General features: G+C 53.1%; 3 protein-coding genes across 12 annotated transcripts in view; all 3 read right to left on the reverse strand.

Annotated features, from left to right (window-relative positions):
- Positions 1 to 1,446: 1,446 nt before the first annotated feature.
- Positions 1,447 to 6,045, reverse strand: TMEM25 (transmembrane protein 25). 7 transcript variants are annotated; one of them, XM_072729638.1, is made up of 9 exons: positions 5,922 to 6,045; positions 5,368 to 5,461; positions 4,837 to 5,148; positions 4,100 to 4,390; positions 3,762 to 3,893; positions 3,398 to 3,428; positions 3,145 to 3,245; positions 2,916 to 3,002; positions 1,447 to 2,768 (listed from the first exon to the last, which is right to left on the reverse strand). In XM_072729638.1, exons 2-9 carry the CDS (start codon positions 5,435 to 5,437, stop codon positions 2,695 to 2,697), a joined length of 1,098 nt encoding a protein of 365 aa, XP_072585739.1. In that variant the 5' UTR covers positions 5,438 to 5,461; positions 5,922 to 6,045; the 3' UTR covers positions 1,447 to 2,694. The 7 variants fall into 7 exon arrangements, with proteins under 7 accessions (XP_072585739.1, XP_072585737.1, XP_072585738.1 ...); XM_072729636.1 differs by having other exon boundaries at positions 2,916 to 3,005; XM_072729637.1 differs by lacking the exon at positions 5,922 to 6,045 and adding an exon at positions 5,559 to 5,685 and having other exon boundaries at positions 2,916 to 3,005.
- Positions 6,046 to 6,129: 84 nt separating this feature from the next.
- TTC36 (tetratricopeptide repeat domain 36) lies at positions 6,130 to 10,854 on the reverse strand. Its single transcript, XM_025998869.2, has 3 exons — positions 10,613 to 10,854; positions 9,098 to 9,286; positions 6,130 to 6,424 (listed from the first exon to the last, which is right to left on the reverse strand). The coding sequence occupies exons 1-3, from the start codon at positions 10,728 to 10,730 to the stop codon at positions 6,162 to 6,164; spliced, it is 570 nt and encodes a 189-aa protein (XP_025854654.2). The 5' UTR covers positions 10,731 to 10,854; the 3' UTR covers positions 6,130 to 6,161.
- Positions 10,855 to 11,439: 585 nt separating this feature from the next.
- The window catches only part of KMT2A (lysine methyltransferase 2A), an 88,203-nt gene continuing 81,776 nt past the window's right edge, over positions 11,440 to 17,866 (reverse strand). For all 4 annotated transcript variants that reach the window (XM_025998809.2, XM_072729642.1, XM_072729641.1 and 1 more), the window contains 3 exons: positions 17,567 to 17,650; positions 17,016 to 17,145; positions 11,440 to 16,496 (listed from right to left, as the gene is read on the reverse strand). In XM_025998809.2, the coding sequence (XP_025854594.2) occupies positions 16,221 to 16,496; positions 17,016 to 17,145; positions 17,567 to 17,650 (490 nt within the window). In that variant the 3' untranslated portion in view covers positions 11,440 to 16,220. The remainder of the gene's footprint in view (positions 16,497 to 17,015; positions 17,146 to 17,566; positions 17,651 to 17,866) is intronic.

Consider the following 17,866-nt stretch of genomic DNA (forward strand, 5'->3'; position numbering starts at 1 on the left):
TTGAAATTTGGCTGTAGAGGAGAGACAGAGACACTGATAAGAAGTGAGCCACGGGCGCACCTGGGAAACAAAGGGAGCCTGCTTCTCCCCTTGCCTCTGCCTGTCTCTCATGAATAAATAAATAAAATCTTAAAAAAAAAAAAAAAAAAGTGAGCCACGTACACTAGAACCCTGGGAAGAATCAGGGATTGAAACTGCCAGGTATTTCTTTGGCATGCGGGCAGGGTAGGGCTGAAAACAGAGAATTGGTTGAAGGTTTGCAGGATTAGATCCCCAAAAATGTCCCCATCCATGCTGCCCACCTCTCTATCCCAAGAAGATAGTCACCTTTGAACCAGGGAGGCTCTGGACATGAGAATACCAGGGTGTGATCCTGGGGTCCTGGGATGGAGTCTCACATCGGGTTCCCCGCAGGGAGTCTGCTTCTCTCCCTGCCTCTTCCCCTCTATGTCTCTCATGAATAAGTAATATCTTTGAGGTTTTTTTTTTTTTTTAAGACGTTTATTCATGAGAGACAGAGAAAGAGAGGGAGAGAGAGGCAGAGACATAGGCAAAGGGAGAAGCAGGCTCCATGCAGGGAGCCCGACGTGGGACTCGATCCCAGGACCCCAGGACCACACCCTGAGCCAAAGGCAGGCGCTAAACCGCTGAGCCACCCAGGTGCTCCCAAACCTCATTTCTAGTCTTTTTTCCCCCTTATGATCCTCCAGATTTTGGGGGGAGGGGAATCACAGCCTAGTCTGAGCCTCCTGTACCTCTCTAATCAGAACAAGAGCTCAGCATGGTTTAGCCACACTCTTGAGAGACGAGAGACGGGGAGTCTGCCGAGTGAGACTCAGACACCAGGTGGAGAGCTAGGATCCCTGCTCTGCTCTCCCCAAACAGAAAATGCCAGCCTAGCTATTGAGAACAATGTAATTAAAGAAATAACATTACTTATTTTTAAAAATAAAAGATCTGAAGCAAACAAGGTAAAGTGAGAAGATCCAACAGAGTAGTGGGACACCAGTGTTTCCTCTATTCACTGTGTGATTCAAAGATTTCATTTTGGGACTCCTGGGTGGTTCAGTGGTCGGGCCTCTGCCTTGCTCAGGTCATGGTCCTGGGGTCCAGGGATTAAGTCCCATGTCGGGCTCCCTGCAGGGAGCCTGCTTCTTCCTCTGCCTGTGTCTCTGCCTCTCTCTCTCTGTGTCTCTCATGAATAAATAAATAAAATCTTAAAAAAAAAAACCCTCATTTTTATTTATTTTTAAAGATTATTTATTTTATTCATGAAAGACAGAGACAGGCAGAGGGAGGAGAATCAGGCTTCATGCAGGGAGCCTGATGCGGGACTCGATCCTGAGACCCTGGGATCATGCCCTGAGCCAACTGCTGAGCCATCCAGGGGTCCCTCAAAGATTTCATTTTAAAACCATATATAAGAAATGAGACAGACACGTAACATTCACTCAGTCGAGTTTATTAAATTTACTGTGTGCTCAGCACTGTCCTAGGCAGGAACATGAGAAGGATTATAAAACATATCAACAAGGGAAAAATATACTTTGTGCTATACTAGTTTGCTATCATTTCCATGTTGCTTTCCAGAGAGTTTTTAGATTGTTTGGGGGGTATGTGGTCCCCCTCTCTCCACGTTCCCCTAAAGCTTCTAGTTCTGTCAAATAACACGCCGCTCTGACCATCCCCTGAAGAGCAGAGGGTGAAGGAAGAGCGGCTTCCTGCCCATGTCACAGTCAAGGGCTGGTCATGGGCGCCCATGGTCAGGGAGACTTGTTGAGAGGGAAACTGCCAACCCCAGGGTTCAGGGCACTCACAGTGAATCATAGGAAGGCCAAACTTGGGGAGGCCACAGAGAGGGCCCTGGGCCCTCACCCCCTCCCCAGGGGATGTGCTTAAAGTGCTAACACTGTAAAAAAATGATGCATAGCTACATGCTGTCTTGGGTGCCCTTCCCACCTTCCTCTTTTTCTCCTGACTTGTGCTAATGCCAGGCACTGACACCACTGGGGGCTAGGCCAGTGGGCAAGTCTTGTGCCCAGTGAAGAAATGGAGAAGGTCTAGTATCTAACCTGTGATGCCCAAGAGGAGGCGGAGACAGAGAAGGGCAGAGAGGTATGCAGCAAAAGGGACTAGTTTGTGCTCGGCCACTGCCCCTGGGCCAGGCCTTGGTTCCTGGGCAAAGGGCAGTTTGATTCTATACAGCTATCAGGGTCCTAGATTTTCCCTGAGGGCACAAAGCTGCATAGCACTGGAAGCAAGTGAAGACGTGCAGACACCCCCCCACCCCCCGTCCCCCATCCGGGCATGCCCCATGCCTGCTGTGCAGAGTGCTAAGAATACCAGTGTGTGGCACAGAGCAGCCCCAGGCCAGCAGGGCCACACCACACCCAGACGCTGGAGGACCTGCAAACACGCGGACAGAGAGCTCCATCCGCCGGGGCACAAGCAGTGAAGGCCCCCAACCAGAGTCAGAACAATAGGCTGAGGTCCACCTGGTGGCTCTGCCAAGACACCTGTGCTCCTGAGGGTCAGGTCTCACATGGATGACACAGAGGGCGCCCCAGCCAAGAGGGCAAGCTAAAGTAGGAGTGGCATGACCTCTTCACAATGGCAACAGGGCCAGGCAGGGGATGCCTTAGAGAAGGGGGGGGCCCAGGAGCCAAGAGGGCACCCCCCCCAATCTCACCCTGCTCAGAGCCAGATCTCATCACTGCTCACACTGGACACTCGATAGATATAGCCCAGCATCGGGAGCCGGATGAAACCTGCAGGGTCAAGGATGCCCGGGACTCAGTGAGCATCACTGCCTAGAAGGCGGGAAACCCCTCTCTGCCTCTTGGAGGCTCAGAGGCCTCTGGCAGAAGCACAAAGGCTGGGGAGCAGAGCAGGGCCGAGGGCCCACATCCCGGTACCTCGGCTGGTGAGGAGGCCACCGGGCTCCGGGTCCAGCAGCTCTGGCCGGCTGTTATTCTGAGCCGTCTGCCGGTCAGCTGGTTTCCCTGCTGGGAGACAGACAGAGGGGGTGGTGCCCAGGATGAGGGGCTGCCTGACGGGGCCGAGCCCCTCCCAAGTACCAAGGTGTCTCTCTTCCTCTGAAGCACCTCTGAAGATAAAGGCGGGGTAGACAGAGGCCGGCCGTACCTCTGGAATCCGGAGTGAGGTCGTTGAGCTGGAGGTTGGACGGGAGGGACATGTTCTCCCGGGGCAGGCGCACGTTGTTGAGTTTCAGGTTGTTGGAGTCACTACAGGGCAGACAGCCTGGGATAGGCCCTGGCTCCGGCAGGCACAGATGCCTGCTTTGGGGCCCAGTCCAGAACTAGGGAGTCCCCTGGTTTCCAGTGTCCCCATGCTGCATGCCGGGTCGGCCCAGCCAGCCAGCCAGGGGAACAGTTACCTAGAGATCAGAGACGGGCGCCGGGAAGGGCCTAGGGGAAAAGAAACCACACACTTTCTCAGGGAGCCCGCCCACGCTGGGCTCTGCCCCTCTGCCCTTTCAGACCCACGGCCCTCAGGCAAGGGATCCCTCCAACGCCCAGCTCTGGCTGTGGGACAGACGGGGTTCCCAGTGCCCAGCCCCGCTACCCGAGCCGCATCTGGTTCCCCCCCGGGGACATGCCCGGGAAGACCTGGCACTTGTCAGAGATGGCTTGTTGCACCATAGCCCTGTGTGCTGTCCTTGCTGCCCCTCCCTCCCCTGCCCCTGCTGCTCTGCCACCCTCGCTCCCCACCCCCCCACTCCACCCCTGCCTTGGCCCTACCTTTGGTCTTCTTCTCTTTCCTGCAGACCAGGCAGGCCACCAGTGTGCTGAACCCCACCAGGGCGCCCAGGGCAAGCCCTCCGGCCATAATGATGCCCAGCAGTGGCACTTCCACTCGGGTGGCCAGAAGCCCTGCAAGTTGTCCTCTGGTTAGGTTCTCAGTGGGCAGGGCCCCCCAACTCTGAGATGACACAGGGACTACTCTGTCTTCCTTGCCCAAAGTGGTCGGCACTGCTCACTCGCAAGACTCACCCAAAGGGCAACCAGTCTTTTCATTTCGGTACTGTGATCCTGCACCCACCTGAGGCTTTGCTGGGCCAGCTGCTGGCAGTGCTCACCCGGGGCGGGAAGCGAGGCGCTGGTGACACCCACGTCGTTGGTGGCCACCACGGAGAGGTTGTGTGCCAGGCTGCGGAGCTGCAGCTGCACGGTGTGGTTGGTGAGCCAAGGGTAGTTCTGGGCATCCAACACCAGGAAGTCGGAAGTGTTGATGGTCACCGGCCCATCCTGGTCGATCCAGGTCACATTGGCAGGTGGGTTGGCACGTACCAGGGCAAAAAGGACAACCAGGAGGCCTGGGCCCTGAGTATCCTGGTACTTGGCCCCGACCTGGGCAATCTCTGGTTTAACTGGTGCAAAGCAGAAGCCAACAGACTCTCACCACACCCCTCCTACTCCTTGCCCTTTCTTCCCAAACCCAGAAGGGAGCCGGGAGCCTGGACCTCTCCTCAAGGGGGCACTGGGAAACAGGACAGCTGGGTCTCCTGGAGACGCAGCATCTCATACTGACTAACCGTATCAACACCAGAACCAAAACGTTTGGATTTGAATCCTGGCTCTGCTTCCTGGCTGTAGGGCTGCAGACATTACTTAACCAATCTGTGGCTGCGTTCTTGTTTGTAAAACGGAACCAACAATCGTAATCACCTCATAGGATTGTCCTGAGGATAATGTGCGTCAGTATTTGCAAAGTGTTTAAGTGTTAGTCAACTGGTCTATCAGGCCACCTGCCTGGTGGCTGCTGGGGGTCCCTGGGCAGAGAACCCCTGCCCCTGCCCACCTCAGGGGCACTCACATTGCACATTGAGGATGACAGAAGCGTTGGCTGACCGGCCACTGCCGGGGTCCTGCAAGGAGCAGTTAAGCTCATGCTGGGCCCTCTGGGCAGTAACAGTGAAGGTGCTGGTGCCTCCAGAGAAGGCCTCCCCGCCAACGCTCAGCAGTCTCGAGGTGCTGGCCTCCTGCAGCTGTCCGTCCAGGTACCAGGCCAATCGCGGGGTTCCAGAACCCCCTGCCACGCGGCAGGTGAAGGCGTGCTGCTCATTCTCCCGGAGAGCCCGCTCGGCCCAGGTCTGCCCATCAATTTGCGGTGCCAATTCCCCCCAACCTGGAACACAGCAGGGGTTCTGGGGAGAGCTGGGGGAGGGGCGGAGCTGCTGCCCGGGCAGCGGGCCAAGGGCCGCGGGAGCACCTAGGTTCGCTCGCTGGGAACCGGCCGGACCTTGGGTGGGCGCGGGGAACCCGGTGCTCTGGGGCCGGGTGCGCGGAGACAGGGGGGCTCGGCCCGGGCAGCGCCGGGCCAGGGGGTGAACGGGGGGGGGGGTACCTGAGCTCAGAAGGGCTGGAAGGAGCAGCAGCGAGCGCGGGAGGGCAGCCGGGCCTGGGGGCGGCGCCATGGCGGCTCCGGCCTACGCCGCAGGCTGCCGAGAGAAGGGGGCGGGCCTCGAGGTTAGCCGGGTGACCGCGGGCGGGCTCGGGAGGTCCTCGGGGTTGTGCTCTCCGGGAACAAATACAAACCGTGCACCGACACACACGGGCACTGCCCGCAGCGGCGAGGGCGCCGGGAGCGCAGCCGCGGGGCCGGAGCCCGCCCGCCCGGAGCCGCCCGCCAGGCGGGCAGAGAACACCCGCCTCCCGGGACCTACGGGCGCCCGCCCGCGCCGGGCCCCACACGCATGCGCACACGCAGGCCCGCGGCGCGTGCCCCTCCCCCAGGGGACCGTCCTCCCGGCCGTCTCCCCCTCGCCCCTTCCCCCCGCCATCTGTCGCCCCGCGCCCGCCTCCCACCCCCCGAGGACTAGGCGGAGGCGGGACGCAGCGGCGGCGTCCGGGCGGCGGGGGTCGCGCGGGAGCCCCGCCCCCGCCCCCCGGGGGGCTCACCTGGCGCCCGCCCCGCGCTCCGCACGAGCGGCTGCTCAGGTCAGCGGGGCGCCGCAGTCGGCGGGGCGGCGCCAAGCGGGACCAATCAGCGCCCGAGCCCGCCCGCCCCGCCCCGGCCCCGCCCCGGCCCCGCCCCCATCCCGAGCGCGCCGGCCCGCGGGGTGGGCTGCAGCGGGGGCGCCGGCGGCCGCACGCAGACACGGGAGAGTCGGGGGCAGGCGGCAGCTTTATTGGCGCGGCTCAGCGGCCGTTGCGGGGCCCGTGCAGCTGCTGCATCACGTCGGCCAGCATGCGGTTGCACAGCGCGGCGTAGGGGTTGAGCAGCACCAGCTGGCGCCGCGCGAACGAGCTGCCCAGACGCGCCGCCCGCTCGAAGTCCCCGCGGGCGTCGTCGTCCCGGCCCTGCAGCCGCGCCAGGAGCCCGCGCTGCACGAAGCCCTGGCGGGCGGCGCGGCCCCGGCCTCCGCTCAGCGCCACGGCGCGCTCCAGGTCCTCCAGGGCGCCTGCGGACGGACGGGGGAGGGGTCAGGGCCCAGCCACCTGCCCTTGCTCTCGCCCCTCCGCTTGGGGATCGCGACTCTCCCCGCACACACGGCGGCCTGGACAGCTTGGCAGGACTCGCCCCGGGCTGCCCCGCAGTCTCCAGTGGCAGAGTGGGCACTGACCCCCCCTTTTACACCCAAACACGGAGGTGCGGGGGCGATTCTGGACTCCCTATGCTCATGGGCTTGGCCGTTTATTCCACTCGTTTGCTGTTAAGCGTCTACCCTGCGCCGAGTGACTGACTCTGAATCTCAGAGTCTGAAAAAACTGCCATGTACTGATAACCACTTCTTAGAAAGACCATCAAATTCATTTCTCTTAATTTTCGTTCTAGGGATCCCTGGGTGGCGCAGCGGTTTGGCGCCTGCCTTTGGCCCAGGGCACGATCCTGGAGACCCGGGATCGAAACCCGTGACGGGCTCCCGGTGCATGGAGCCTGCTTCTCCCTCTGCCTATGTCTCTGCCTCTCTGTGTGTGTGTGACTATCATAAATAAATAAAAAAAAATTTTTAAAAATTTCGTTCTGAAGGCATTTCATTGTATGCTGTAAACCTGTTCTTCCCGCTGACTGCCTTTCCTCATTCTTTATCTCCTGGATCTTCGTTATTCTGTATTTTCATGAAAGGAGATCTTGGAAACCAGAGCTGGCCCTGGACATTTGCATGTTTATCATTGTCATACAAAATACTTGGAGTAGGCCTTAGAACTCAGCGCAACGTCAGACAGCCGGCTGGTAGCACTTTAGCGCCCAGCTGGAATGTTTCTGGGCTCTGCCTCAGTTCACTCATGCTCTCTCCTCTACAGGGCTGTCAGGGTGCTGGAGGAGCTCCTGCATCATCCTACAGAGAGGCCCATCTCTGTCCTGTTTCTGTGTGTTTTGATCCCAGAACCCAGCAGGGGCTATGCTCCCCAGGCCATTCTAGATAACTAAGAAGCTCTTTGATCACAGTGTTTCTGGGTTTCCTTCCAAGGAGCTCGTCTGGAGGAATCAAAAGCCTTTTCCAGGCAGCATCACTTCTGTTTCTCTCTGGGATTCTGGTCTTTGTTTTTTTTGTTGTTGTTGTTGTGTTGTTGTTTTAAGATTTTATTTATTTATTCATGAGAGACACACAGAGGGAGGCAGAGGCACAGGCAGAGGGAGAAGCAGGCTCCATGCAGGGAGCCCGATGTGGGACTCGATCCTGGGACTCCAGGATCAGGCCCTGGACAGAAGGCAGGTGCTAAACCACTGAGCCACCCGGGGATCCCAGATTTAGGTCTTTGGACAGTCCCTGGCTGTTTTTACAGCCTGGCCCAGCCCTGCCCTGCACAACCCAGGTAATAAAGCCTGGGAAAGGGACCCTTGGTTCCCCACTGTTCCCAGAGTGGAGTTCAAACTCCCTGGGACTGGTATTCCTGGCCTCAGGAGCACTTGATCACCCTCTGGTCTCCAGCATGGCCTTTTCTGTCCCATTGTCCCCATTATAGCGTAACCCAAGTGCAGCAGCTTTGATCCAGTCAGTCCCTAGTTCAAATCCTCTGATGAGTCCCCATATTTTCAAGACACAGTGCAACCTGTGCCTATCACCCCCAGTCCTTCACCATCAGACCCTTATTTACTTCTCCCACCATTCCCCATTCCAGCCAGTCTGGAGATCTGGAGTTCCCTGTATCTTTTCATTCCTTCTGGGTCTCTACAGGCTGTACTGTCCCCCACCCCCTCCATCAGCTACCTCCACCTCTGGGCAGCCCGGGTGGCTCAGTGGTTTAGCGCCACCTTCAGCCCCGGGTGTGATCCTGGAGACCAGGGATCAAGTCCCATGTGGGGCTCCATACGTGGAGCCTGCTTCTCCCTCTGCCTGTGTCTCTGCCTCTCTCTCTGTCTGTGTCTCTCATGAATAAATGAATAAAATCTAAAAAAAAAAAAAAAAAAAGCCACCTCTGGGGAACCTGGGTGACTCAGTTGTTGAGCATCTGCCTTTGGCTCAGGGCATGATCCTGGGGTCCTGGGATTGAGTCCCTCATCGGGCTCCTTCTCCCTCTGCCTATGTCTCTGCCTCTTTCTCTGTGTCTCTCCTGAATAAATAAATAAAAATAAATAAATAAAACCTCTACTCCTCAGGAGCAGATACCCTGCTGACCCCACCCAGCTCGTTAGACACAAAATCAGAGCTATGTGTCTGTCCTACCCCCTGGACTGTGAGCTTGAGAAGCACCGACTCTGGAGCCCTGCCCACCTGGTTCAAACCCCAGCTCGGCTCCAGTGTCTTCAACTGTAAAATGGAGGTAACAATAGCACACACCTTCTGGGGTTGTGGTGAGGATTAAATGAGTTACTAGAGCTTACATGGCAAGTGCCAGAGTCCTGGCACGTAGTCGTTGCTGTAAGCAGTCCGTCTGGCAGGTTTGTCCCAATGCCCAGCCCACTGCTACAGTAGTAGACTCTCATTAAATGTTTGCTAAATAAACGAGTGGAATGCAGTCCCTTCTGGCTTTGACAATTGGCTCGAGAGATAAGCAGGGCCCGTGAGATGTCTCAAGTCAGAACAGAGGTTCCAGGACAGGTTCGTGGCTCCCCAGCCCCACAAGCCCTGGCTCTCCGGTCTGTGGCCTCCAGGGCCCCTCCGTGGAAGCGCCAGGGCATCTCCCCTCACCTGCCACGTCTCCTTGCAGCCGGCGGGCCTGGGCCCGGTTGTTGTAGGCGGAGGCCCTCTCGGGCAGCAGGTCAATGGCTTGGCCAAACCTCTCCAGGGCTGTGCTGAGGTGGCCGGCCTCCGCGGCCATCACCCCCTGGAGCTCCAGGGCCTTGGACTGCTCCAGCTGCGCTCGAGGAAAAACCTCATCTGTGTCAGGGAGAGAGCCGGGAGGGGATGGTGTGCAGGTGGGAGCAAGGAGCAAAAGCCACGCTGGGCTTCGGAAAGCCGCGGCCTGAGCCGGAGCCGGCTGGGCCGGGGTGCAGGTCACTGCGGGAGTCAGATGCCGGGTCATGGCCCGGGGAGCCGAGGTGGCCGAGGTCGCAGGCATGTCTACGTTCTGAAGGGACCCGGAAAGGGGCTTCGGCTGCTCATTGCCATGGGAATGAAGCCCCGACTCCTTAGCTCAAGGTCACACGGACCCTAAATCGCCCAGCTGGGACTTGAACCCAGGTCTTTCTGGCTCTTTGGCCTGTCCCCATTTTGTTCTACTACACCGCCTCCAACACGGAGACCGCCAAGGCCGGCGGGTCATGAAAATCACGTGGGACCTATCCCTCAGCTTTTCAGACCACAGTTTCCGTGAGACCGAGGCTTCTCTCCTTTAGAAACAAAGGTCATCAAAAGTCCTGATGGGGGTGGGGTCGGGGGCTGGGGCCTGGCCGACTCAGGCTGAAGAGCAGGCAACTCCTGATCTCAGGGTCCTGAGCTCAAGCCCCATGTTGGGCACAGAGCTTACTTAATTAAAGAACAAAACCAGGGCACCTAGGTGGCTTAGTGGTTGAGGGGCTGCCTTCAGCTCAGGCCGTGATCCTAGGGTCCTGAGATCGAGTCCCGCATCGGGCTCCCCACAGGGAGCCTGCTTCTCCCTTCTGCCTATGTTTCTGCCTCTCTCATGAACAAATTCTAAAAATCTTAAAAAATAAAACCAAAAAACTCCGGGTGGGGGTAGAAGGCCTCATTAAAAAAAGAAACTCCAGGTGGGGGTGTAAGGCCCCATTAGAGGCTGAAGGAAGGGCCGGTGGGTGCATTCCCTCTGTGAAGGGCTTAGCTCAGTGCTGGGCTTGCTGAGATTTGTGTTGAGGTCAGTACCCTTCATCTGTTGAGCCACCCCTGCCCTTCCATTCTCTGTGTTGAGAAAGGCCCTGTTGGAACAAAGATGTGAGTTGAGCATTTCCTACCCCCCCACCCCACCGCCCCTTCCCCCCAGCACAGCTGAGCTGGTATTATGGGCTGAGTTACGTGGTGAGGTCAAGTTCAGAAGTATGAGGCCTGAAGGACAAACCGTGACTTTCTCCTTTGGGCAGAGATGCTTGCCAAGCCTCTACCAGCGCACTAAGTGCATGCGGACCTCTGGCATTCCAACCTCATCATTACCCAAGGGTCATGGAACAAGGGGTCTTGTGAGACCACCGTCCTCTGCCGCCCTGGTGAGGCCAGCCAGCATGGCACGCTCTAGTCCAAGGTCGAACTCACCTTCATCTACTTCTTCCTTCTCCACCTCCTCTTCCACGTCCAACCCAACAAGGTCTCCAAACGGGGTGTCGGGGTTGAAGATGGCCCGCAACACTGCCTGGTCATTTGGAGTCCCCATGGTGCTCAACTCCCAAATCCCAGAAGGTGACTCAGGATAGAGAAGGGAGGAAGGAGGGGGGCTGAGCCTCGCAGCCAGCTGATCTAGAGGGCAAGGTTCTGTTTGAGGCTCGTCCCTGTGAGGAGTGTCTTCCATTCCTGAGCTGTACTGTAAACTCAACCTCATTTGGCCTGGGGTTAGCAACCCTGGCTTGCAGAATATTTACAAATAGTGCTTAACTGCCTTCCCACCCCCACCCCAAGTCTTAGGGGAACAGAGTAAATGAATCCAATTTCTGCCGTAAGGTGGAATGAAGCAGAGAGGGTGCTGCTCAGGTTCTTTCTGAAATGCTTGCGTTTTAATATATTCATAGACCAAGAGAAAATCCTTGGAAGCCCTCTTGACAGCCCATGGATTTTAAAAAAAGACGGGGCGGTGGGGGAGGCTTACGGGAGATAAAGCTCTTTCATTGTCCTCTTGACTCCTTTTCCATATCCAGGAGTAATTGGGTCCTGAACACACACCACTGATGAGTAGGGTTAGAAAACACAGTTCGGACAATCAGTGTGGAGTGGGGCCAGAGGAAGGCAGGGCAGGGTAATTTAACAAGTTAGCTTTAAAAGAAGAGAAGAGTCGCAGGTACTTTGCAATCAGGTCACAGGCCACTTGCTGCTGCTCTCCCCTCCCCCCCCCTCCATCCCACCCAAAGCCAAAAGAAAGCTCCATCATGTGCAGCAATAAACTTGACATGTTTATTAATTAAACTATCACTTAAATAAAAAAAAGTGCATAGAAAATAAACATGTTTAAAAACTCCTTTTTTTTTACAACTATGTACACTTTTTACTTTTACATTCAGTCTTTCGTAGAGAGCTTTCAGCATTATTATTTTTTGAACTATTAAAGTATTTTCCTTCATCCCTGTCACAGGGAGTTAACACTGATGGACTTTAGACACATTTTTTTTCCTTTTTTTTTTTCTCTTTTTCTCTAACCAGAAGCTTGGAAGAACACAAGGAAAAAAAAAACAAACCCAAAAGATCTGTTATACATGATAAAGTTGTCAAGAAATGTCTTATTTCTAGAAAAGAAGCTTGTCATCTGTTGAGCTTTTGAAACAATTATTCAACTACCTGTATTTACTAAAGAGACTGTTAAAAGTTCAATGAAAGAAACACCACAAGTCTATTTTCTTGGTTGGAAAGACAGAACTAGAGTACCTCGGAAACAAGATACCAAGAAAGCACAGAACACAATTTCCCCCTAAATGCAGGTGGTAACCCCAACATTCATAACCAAAAATAGAGAAAACAAGGCGTACAGGTACGGACTGGGACATTCATGGGCAGAAAAAATCCGGGTGACACCGTGTCTGCGTTCCTCTCTGATCCTAGGAACGGACTGCTTCACCGCCCCCTCTGTGGTTTGGGTGTCCCCTCAACTCCGGGGGATCAGAGGGGTGCCAGACTGACATTTTCCTGCCACTACTAGCAACTGTAACACAATCCTTATCTATAGTGTTAAGAGAATTAAAAGCCATGGACTGAACTAGGCTTTGTTACATGGTGCATTATTCTATTAGTTCCTATATATATCATATTTATATTTATTTGAAAACCAAAACAAAACAAAACAAAGTTGAAAGTTTTCAGAGTGTGAGACTTGACTGGTGTATTCATGATTCGGCACAAAAACCATCTGCTCAAATAACCTTGTATTGCTTTAAAATGAAGGAAATGAAACATAAAATTACACCCAGCCCTTTGCAATGACCCGCTTTTCCTTTAAAAAGAAAAAAAAATCAAAAGACCCCACAAAACCCCCAAACTTGATTTCTAGTTAAAAAAAAAAATCCCAAATCAAACTTAAAAGTTAACATCTGATAAGGTTTTGACCTTTAGTCTTTTCAGATATTTGATTGAACGTCAGTCCTTTAGAAAGATACATTCATTAAAAGATTTTTTTTGTTTTTTTTTTTTGTTTTTTGTTTTTTTTTTGTTGTTTTTTTTTTTAATGTTGTTGTAGATTTTAAATCAAAGGAGCTGCATGGTGCTCACTGCATTGGCCGGGGGAAGGGGGTGTGTGGTTTGACAGAGGCAAGCGGGGTGGTGGACTGTACCCCGGCAAAGGAGTCTGGTTGAAAACGTGTATATATATATAGCTGCCAGGGCTTCCCCCTTAATTCTGGTGATTGGTCTAAAAACCGGAGGGGCTGTGCTGGAGGTGGTGGACGGGAACAGAGGGAGCCCAGGGACCAGGTTCCGGCCGTGGGGTCAGCGCCATGCAGCTGTTCTGGTTACACAGTTGTCACTGGCCACCAGGAAATGCAGCCACAACAGGTTCTAGCAGCAAAGCTCTAAGTGAGCGGGCTCTCTCACTGAGAACTGACCAGGCTTGCAGCTGTTACTCCTTAGGGATTCGGGATGCCCCTTGGGGGGATTCCTGGGAATGACCCACCACAGTTCCTCGGTCTGCACTTTTTGTGCGGAGATTCCCTTGGTCACTTTCAAAACAAACTCAGGTGTTTTTGGAGACAGATATGCCGGTTTGTTTTTGTTGTTTGTGTGTGTGTGTGTGTGTGTGTGTGTGTGTGTTGCCTTCTTTCCCTCTTGTAGGGAAACAGCTTATTTCCCCAAGTTGCTGGCAGGTATGCTGAGTTTTGGCAATGGACTCAAGGCTGAGCTAGAAGAGGAGTTACTCAGTTTCTATGGTTGACAGGGAGTGAAAAGGCAAGGCAAACCATCTGCAGCTGGCAAGAGAAGGAGAGATGTAGGTCCCTCCCCTGGCCTCAGGGGTCGGGACTGGTAGAAAGAGAATGAGGAGGGGGCTCACAGTACAGCATGGCCTAGCAGGGCAGTAACTAGGTCTATTTAGCTGAGTTTCCCCCACCCCCTGACTGGCCTTTGGGTCTTTCTCAAGGTGAATTCATGACCCATCAGTGCATTATCATTTCAGTAACAAATGCAGCTTAAGGTTTTTTTTCTTAAAAAAAAAAAAAAAAAGGACTAAAAGGATTTACAAAAAAACCTCACACAGTGCAATAATAAAGGAAACCAGACACTAGTGGAACCCCTAGGGCCACAGTATCTTGTTCACGGGCAAAGGAGGAGGGAGGCGAGGTCTGGGTAGAGTGTTTTTCCCCAGGCCCCTGCTGGCACTTCTCCATGGTGACAAGGAAGTCTCTGCCATCCTGGCCACAGTGCTGGGCTCCCTGCACGACAGCGAAAACAGTGACAATGTTCCAGCAAAGCCACCAGACACAGTTCTTAAGGTCACGGAAGAACAGGAAGCCCAGGGTGGAAGGCACAGCAGAGCCATGAGTCCTGGGGCAGAGAGCGCAGGGCTGAGTCGTATTGCTTTGCTAGACTTCCGTGGGATTGGGCTTCTGGCAGGAGGGAAGGGCGCCCCGCCCTCTACTGGACTACACTGCTCTGAAACCCAGTGGCCGAAAAGGCAGAGGAGGATCTGCTTTATCGTGAGTGGTCAGACTGTGCTTCAGTTTCAACGGGCTGCCCCAAAAGAGGGCACGGGGGAATCCGTGGGTTCTTTGCAGGTATGAGGACTCGGTGGGCAGAGGGAAAGGGGATGAGGTGACAGATGAGGCAGATGGTAAATGTCAGGTTGCCATTCAACTGGGTTGTGATCTCGGAAGTAGGGCAAGATGGGGGAAAGGGAGCCCACACCGCTCACCACTCCGAGCTAATCCCTGGAGGGATGGAGAGAGTGCGGGAAAGGACAGGGACACTGCTGTGTCAGGATACTACCACAGCCTCTTGAGGAGCTTCAACACGGGGAGGAGGGGAGCGGCCCGATGGCGTAGGGTGACCTTCCTTGTCCGTTTATTGTCAAAGAGCAAACCCAGGACACGTTTATGTCAACAGGGCACAAACAAGCTACACATTAAACAACAAAAGTACACCTTCCAGGGGGAAGTTGGGCAGGAAAAACCAGACTTTGTGTGTACAGCTGAATATTTTTCTCTAACTTCATCCTATGAAAATAAAAAATTATTAAAAACCGATCTTCTTTTAAATTAGGATAATACCGCGGTTTAAAAAATAGCCTTGTCATAAGTGCTTCTCCCTATGAAGTGCTTCTCATAGAAAAATATACAAAATATATTTACATTTATAAAACCTTAAATAGTAAACTGTAAACAGAACAGAGTAAAATCCAATGACTTAATTTAACAGGTTCAGGACACCGTCTTGGGGAAAGGAAGAGAAGAAACATTTGATGCTGTTTTGACCACATCCTAAGGAGTAATCAGGGCAGTAGTGTCATTTAATTTACTTCATCTGTGGATTTTGCCAGGTGGCCGAGGTCCCTCGGTACAAGGTGGTCTAGTTCCCAGGTTTTGGGCCTTGAAATCTGATTAGTGTTCTGCCTTCAACTGGACACCGACCGTTTAAAAATTAAGTCTTCCTATGTCTTAACAAGGGGAAAAATAAAGTTACCATGTCCTAGGAATGGGACCCAGGGGTCATCCTGGTTGTGATACTCTGGTTGTTGCATGATTCAGATCCTATTTAAATAATCTTCTGCTTCTAAAAAATCATGCTACATATATTTCTTTAAAACTCTCCATGGAGCTTTATGAAAACTCCAAATTCTGTCTGGTTATGGCCAATGGCTCCTGTCCACTTCCCCACTGGGAGTGCTTACAGGCTCAGGGATCGTCTTGTGGGCATATATGATGCCCGACCGGGAGTGTCCTTGCGCAGGGAGTCACTCCCCTCTACCACCCAGAAAGAACGGGAAAGCAGTGGGATGAAACAGGGGGAACGAAGAAAGTGGAGGGAGGAGGAGGAGGAATGAGAGGGACACCGCTCCTATTGTCAAGAAAGGTAATTGGCTGAGATAAGGCTCATGGGGGTAACACTCCCACCTAAAGCCCACAGGCTCCGTGTTTGGTGATTAATTGGCACAACCCCAAGACAGCCTTTTGACACCAAAGGTGCTCAGAATCCTGTCTCCCAGCCATAAGTGAACTCTCAAGCAGGAGGATAGTAGGGAAACCACCAGACCTTCTCTGTTTGTTCAACAGATGGTGGCTACAGGCTGGGCCGGCTGGCGAACTATCAGGTATCCAACCAACTCTGTATCAGGGGCCCTGGCTGACCCCTCGTGTATAGTGCTTGGGAAAGGGCCAAGGTGAGGATGGAGACACTCAGGCCCAAGCTCCCAACATACCTAACCCTCCACAGGCTCCTTCCAGGCAAGTCTGCTAGCGACCCCATCTCCCATGCTTTAACGGCATCCAACCAGAGGGGCCCCAGTAGGAAGCCGGTCACAGATCTTTTCTTCGAGACCTCATCTCTCTCTCCAGGACTGTGATCACATGTATAATGTGAATATGGGACGCAAGGGGGCCCAGCCGTCACGGAGGCCCCTCAACTGTGCCCACTCAATCCTGGCACTCCTGGCTGCTGGCAAAGGCCTTCAGCAGTGCTTTGGGTGGCCCTGGGTCCTAGCACTCCAACGCTGGGGGACAGGAGCACAGGAGCAGCTTCAGTTGAGGAACTTCCGACATTTCTTGGCACCACAGTTGCAGGGGAGCTTGTTGCTGGCATCCTCGATGGGGAATTTATAGTCGTAGGTGAGCTCTTCCCCGCGGTAGATCTTGCGCATGGCGAAGATGACAATGTGCTTCTGCCCGTCAATGTTGATGACCCGAGAGTAGCAGTTGGGCTCACAGGAGTGATTGATGAAGCGGGCCGCATTTCCGTGCATGGTGGCATCCACCACCTCCGAGTCATCGATCCGGAACATGTAGCAACCGATGCCCTACACGTGAAGGAGAAAGGGAGACCCCCTGTTATTGAGCACAGCTCGGGCTGGAGAGCATTGCCCATCCTTTTCCTGGTGTGGCCTACAGCTGCGGACGAAAAAAAAGTTTCTTCCGGTAAGATGTCCAGATTTCTCCCATCTTTCAAGATGCTTCTGTAGCAAATTCCTACATTATAGCTACTAGACTAGAGGTTTCTTAAGTCTCCACAGGAAAGAGAAACCTAAAACATCGTGTCATTAGGTGCTTTTGATCCTGGGATCCACTCAGACAAACCTTCAAAGAGTTTCCCTGTGTACTAGTCCTGAGGGTGGATTCTGAGCTTCTCCTGGGCCCAGCACAAAATTTAAAGATGTCAAAATGTTTAAAAAAAAAAAGAAAAAAAAAAAAAGGAAAAAAGTATGTTTGAATTAATAAAGTATACTATTTCTTTTGGGATATAGGGATCATATTTTAGGTTGATGGCCCCTTTCTACTTCCAACGCCAGAAGTGGGACAGTGAAAAGTGAGACACTCACCTTGCTGTCATAATACTTCTCTCGCTTGTCAGTCTGGATGGAGCGGATGACATTGCCAGCATATTCAATCACCATCTCACCTGCATCAATGTTTCTTTTACAAAAAAGACCCCGGCCATGGATGGGAGACCTAAGACATAGAGATGGAAAAGAGATTGGCCACCGATTTCGCAAATCAGGTTAACTGTGTTAAATAAATAATGAATAAATAAATAAAACCTCCTGGACTGTCAGTTTCCCAGTAAGCACAGACCCTTGAAAAGAAAAAAAGAACCTGGACCCACTCGATTTGAGTACTTTACTTGTTCTAACAAAATGGCCAAAAATGAAAGATTTCTCCACTCTGTAGCCCACTAGAAGTAGCAATATTCTAACATTTACTATGTTAAAGCCCTTGTTCAATGCAAGGAGGGGCAGGATCCCAGGACATCAGGTCCCATTAATCATAGCTAGAAAAACCTCACTTACTGAATGTCACTCCAGCATTTAGCCCACTTTGATTTTGGAAAGCGATTAGTTTTCTATAATTCTTTCTACAATTTTAGCCATACCTGTAGACACCAACTGCCTCCTTAGAAGTCTTTTTTAAGTGCCGGAAACGCATGGGCATTGGCAGATCCATACTAGTTGCCCGCCTAAAGAGACAAGGCATATTATTAATGAATTCTCTTCAGGAAATAATCAATTTTGAGTCTTGGATCGAAGGTTTCTAGAGAATATAACTCTATTATTCTCTTTGTTCAGTGCCAAGCATAACAAGTGTCTAATAAAATGAGGCCTATAATATACACAGTACTTTCCGACCATGGTAACTATGGTGACAGAGTATAATTTGGTTAAAGAAAATAAAA

This window comes from Vulpes vulpes, chromosome 12 (assembly GCF_048418805.1).
Source record: "Vulpes vulpes isolate BD-2025 chromosome 12, VulVul3, whole genome shotgun sequence".
In the NCBI taxonomy this organism is placed as follows: Eukaryota; Metazoa; Chordata; class Mammalia; order Carnivora; family Canidae; genus Vulpes; species Vulpes vulpes.